The 2,853-nt window shown below is 46.7% G+C and overlaps 1 protein-coding gene across 1 annotated transcript; it reads right to left on the bottom strand.

Moving 5' to 3' along the window:
- Positions 1-729: 729 nt before the first annotated feature.
- On the bottom strand, positions 730-1,985 carry H310_09719 (hypothetical protein; the record flags this gene model as incomplete). Its single annotated transcript, XM_008875871.1, has 2 exons — positions 730-1,921; positions 1,975-1,985. The coding sequence occupies 2 exons, from the start codon at positions 1,983-1,985 to the stop codon at positions 730-732; spliced, it is 1,203 nt and encodes a 400-aa protein (XP_008874093.1).
- Positions 1,986-2,853: the final 868 nt, after the last annotated feature.

The raw sequence follows: 2,853 nt of genomic DNA, 5'->3' as shown, positions 1-2,853 counted from the left end.
AAGATATGCAATATTACAAGAATCCCGCCAATCGAAAGTCAAACCGACCTCTTTTCCTGGACCAGAGTGGTATCAAATAATGTTAAAGAAGATATTCATTTTCAGTAGGGAGCAAAAATTGAGGGATCTCTGTATATAGATCGTCTTGACATAAGTATGACGATTAATTAAAATACATATGACCGAGGACGTCACAATATATGGACAAAACTTATATGCAATGTCTCGCTGCTGGCTAATCAATGCTCCATGACCCCATGAGGGGTTGTCAGCGCACATTGTTGAAACAATTCTTACGGTCTTTCCCGAAGCAACTTGGTTCAAAAAGGATATTCTCCTAATAGACCTCTAAACCAATGAATGGGTCCTACTCGAGTGATTGATCACAGACGGAATGGTACTATTCACTACATGTGACTAACTCCCTCGTTGGTCTCAAACACTTTGTGAAAGGATCGGTGAAATCGTGAAGGTTGTCACTATCCTTCTAAAGAACAATCTCCATTGGTTTGATTGTGAGTGTAACCTGAGCAAGAATAGATCTATGGAGGTACAAAATAACTTACGACTTGGACCAATATTCAAGCCAAGCCTTTGGCGCGTAACATGTCGGTTTGACGATTAGGCGGTGGAGGATAGGCCCGGGGTGTGCCAAAGTTTTCCCCAAAATCATAATTTTTACAAAAAATCGTAGTCCATGCAAATTTAACTATATTGAGCTGGAATTAATCAAAATATCGTCTCCCTCGTCATAGCCAATGTCGTAGTCCTCGCTGGTGTAACCCGAGTTCGCACGACCCAGCACAGCCTGATACGAGCCTTACGGTTCTCACGATACTTCGCCTTGGAGAACAGGTTCCTCGTCTTGAATTTGCTTCCGATGGGAAGCAAGCGGTTCTTGTACTGATTGTAGCCCTCGCCATCCACATTCCGCAATGGATTGAAACGAACATGGACATTGGTTAGGGCAACACAAGTCTGGAAGTATATATTGTACTCATCCTTCTTCCACGTGTACTTGTCCGACACAATACCCCACAGCGTCTTGAGTCTACCAAAGAAGTTCTCGACGATATCTCGATCCGACGCTAACTTGGCATTGGCCCGCTCCTGCTCCATAGACAGCTGACCGTGCGGTGGGCGCTTAGTTGGCGTAAAGCCACGGACGTACTCTTGGATGCCTTGGTAGCCTTTGTCCGCCAGAAGGGCCCATTGACTCGGGAACTTGTCGCGGAGAGCTTCGTTGTCGATGACGTTGTAATCGTTCGGCTGCTTCTCCAGTTGGTTCGAGTGGAAGCCCAGGTTAGCCTTAAACATTTCTAAGCCCGACGTGCTGCCCACAGCACAATCCGTTGCATTGATGGCCAAGCCGTTCGGAGCCACCGACACCTCGACCTTGTTACCATAGAGTCCATGCATCTTGGAGAAGTACGTTTTCTTCTCGCCAAAGGATACCACAGGTGCACTGGTTTGCTGAAAGGTGACGTCAACGGCATAAAGCGCCGACTTGTGGGTTTCAAACTGATGACCAGCGACAGCAAGCTGGTGCATCGTCCACTTGAATCCTTGTTCATCGATGTACTTGCGGATCAGATACGGATGGAGATCACGGATAAATTGGGCGATGCGGTTGCTGAACGTTGCGGCCTTCTCGTCAAATCTGGCAGCAAGCATATCCCAAGTGCCAGCATGCTTGAGCGTCACGAGGGTCATGAAGAGCATGTCCTTCCCAGTCACCGGACATTTGCGGCCACCACCAACATTCCAGTTCTTCGACACGTAAGGCTTGATGTTGGACCAGAGAGTATTGAGCTCGGACACCGAAAAATTGGTCAGGGTGTGGACGACCTCAACCCCTTTGACGGCAATGTACCGGTCTATAACGGGCGAGGCAGAGTCTAGGTCCTCAGCAGTAGCATCACTGGACTCAATTGAAAATCGCTGACGCTTGGTGTGACGGCGTTCGTCAATTACCGCAAGTACATCGACTGCTTTGGCAATTTTGCTGGCGGAGAGGAGTCTCTTAGCTGGTGTTGTGGTGCTTTGGCTGGCAATGACAGTCGAGTGGTGGATGACCTTGGATGATATATTGAATTTTCAGCAGTGATCGACCAAATCGCCAATCTACTGAGCATTCTATAAAAAACGACCTGTACAACACGATGCACAAACTCTGGTCAAGTCATGAATCACCCAAAGTGGATGGTGTACTCGTTGAAGTGCCCTGTCAATTTGTGAATAGTTTACAAAATTATAGGGGTGTCATATTGCACAAGTGTGTACCCAATCACTGTGGTAATATCATTTCATTCGCCAGGAGGTCTAATGGGAGGTCTGGGCGCTGGAGGGGGACTCGAACCCGGGTCAAAGGATGATAGCCGAGGCAAAACCGCTTAGCCTATTGGCGACCTTGCGAACGATTAAACTGATTTCTTATAAAGCTGATGTTTAGGATAGAGTACATTCCATAATAACATTGGCATAAAATGTTCTTAATCTTGGTGAGAATTCAGCAGGTCATTCGTGTGACGACAGTGTTTTGATACTACAACAGAAATGAAGTTGTATCATATCATGAGTCTGGTCGTGATGAATATAGTACGCGATTGGCTAAAATTGAAATATTTTCAACCTGGATGATTGTACAGTACTGCTCAACGTATAAATATTCCAAAAATAGGTACCAGTACCACGGGGGAACGTTTTCCGTCGCTCCTTCTAGGTGAATTTTTCCGTCGTCGCCTGTATCGCTCTAGCCTGTCACAGATTTATCCTTTGGCTCATCGATTGCGTCGACCACAGCATCTTTTTGGGGCGGCATTTTTCACCAGAAGGCTGTCGCTTGGGCCGCAG

This window comes from Aphanomyces invadans (assembly GCF_000520115.1).
Source record: "Aphanomyces invadans strain NJM9701 unplaced genomic scaffold supercont1.22, whole genome shotgun sequence".
Classification (NCBI taxonomy): domain Eukaryota; phylum Oomycota; class Saprolegniomycetes; order Saprolegniales; family Verrucalvaceae; genus Aphanomyces; species Aphanomyces invadans.
This window is presented reverse-complemented; position numbering and strand designations above follow the sequence as displayed.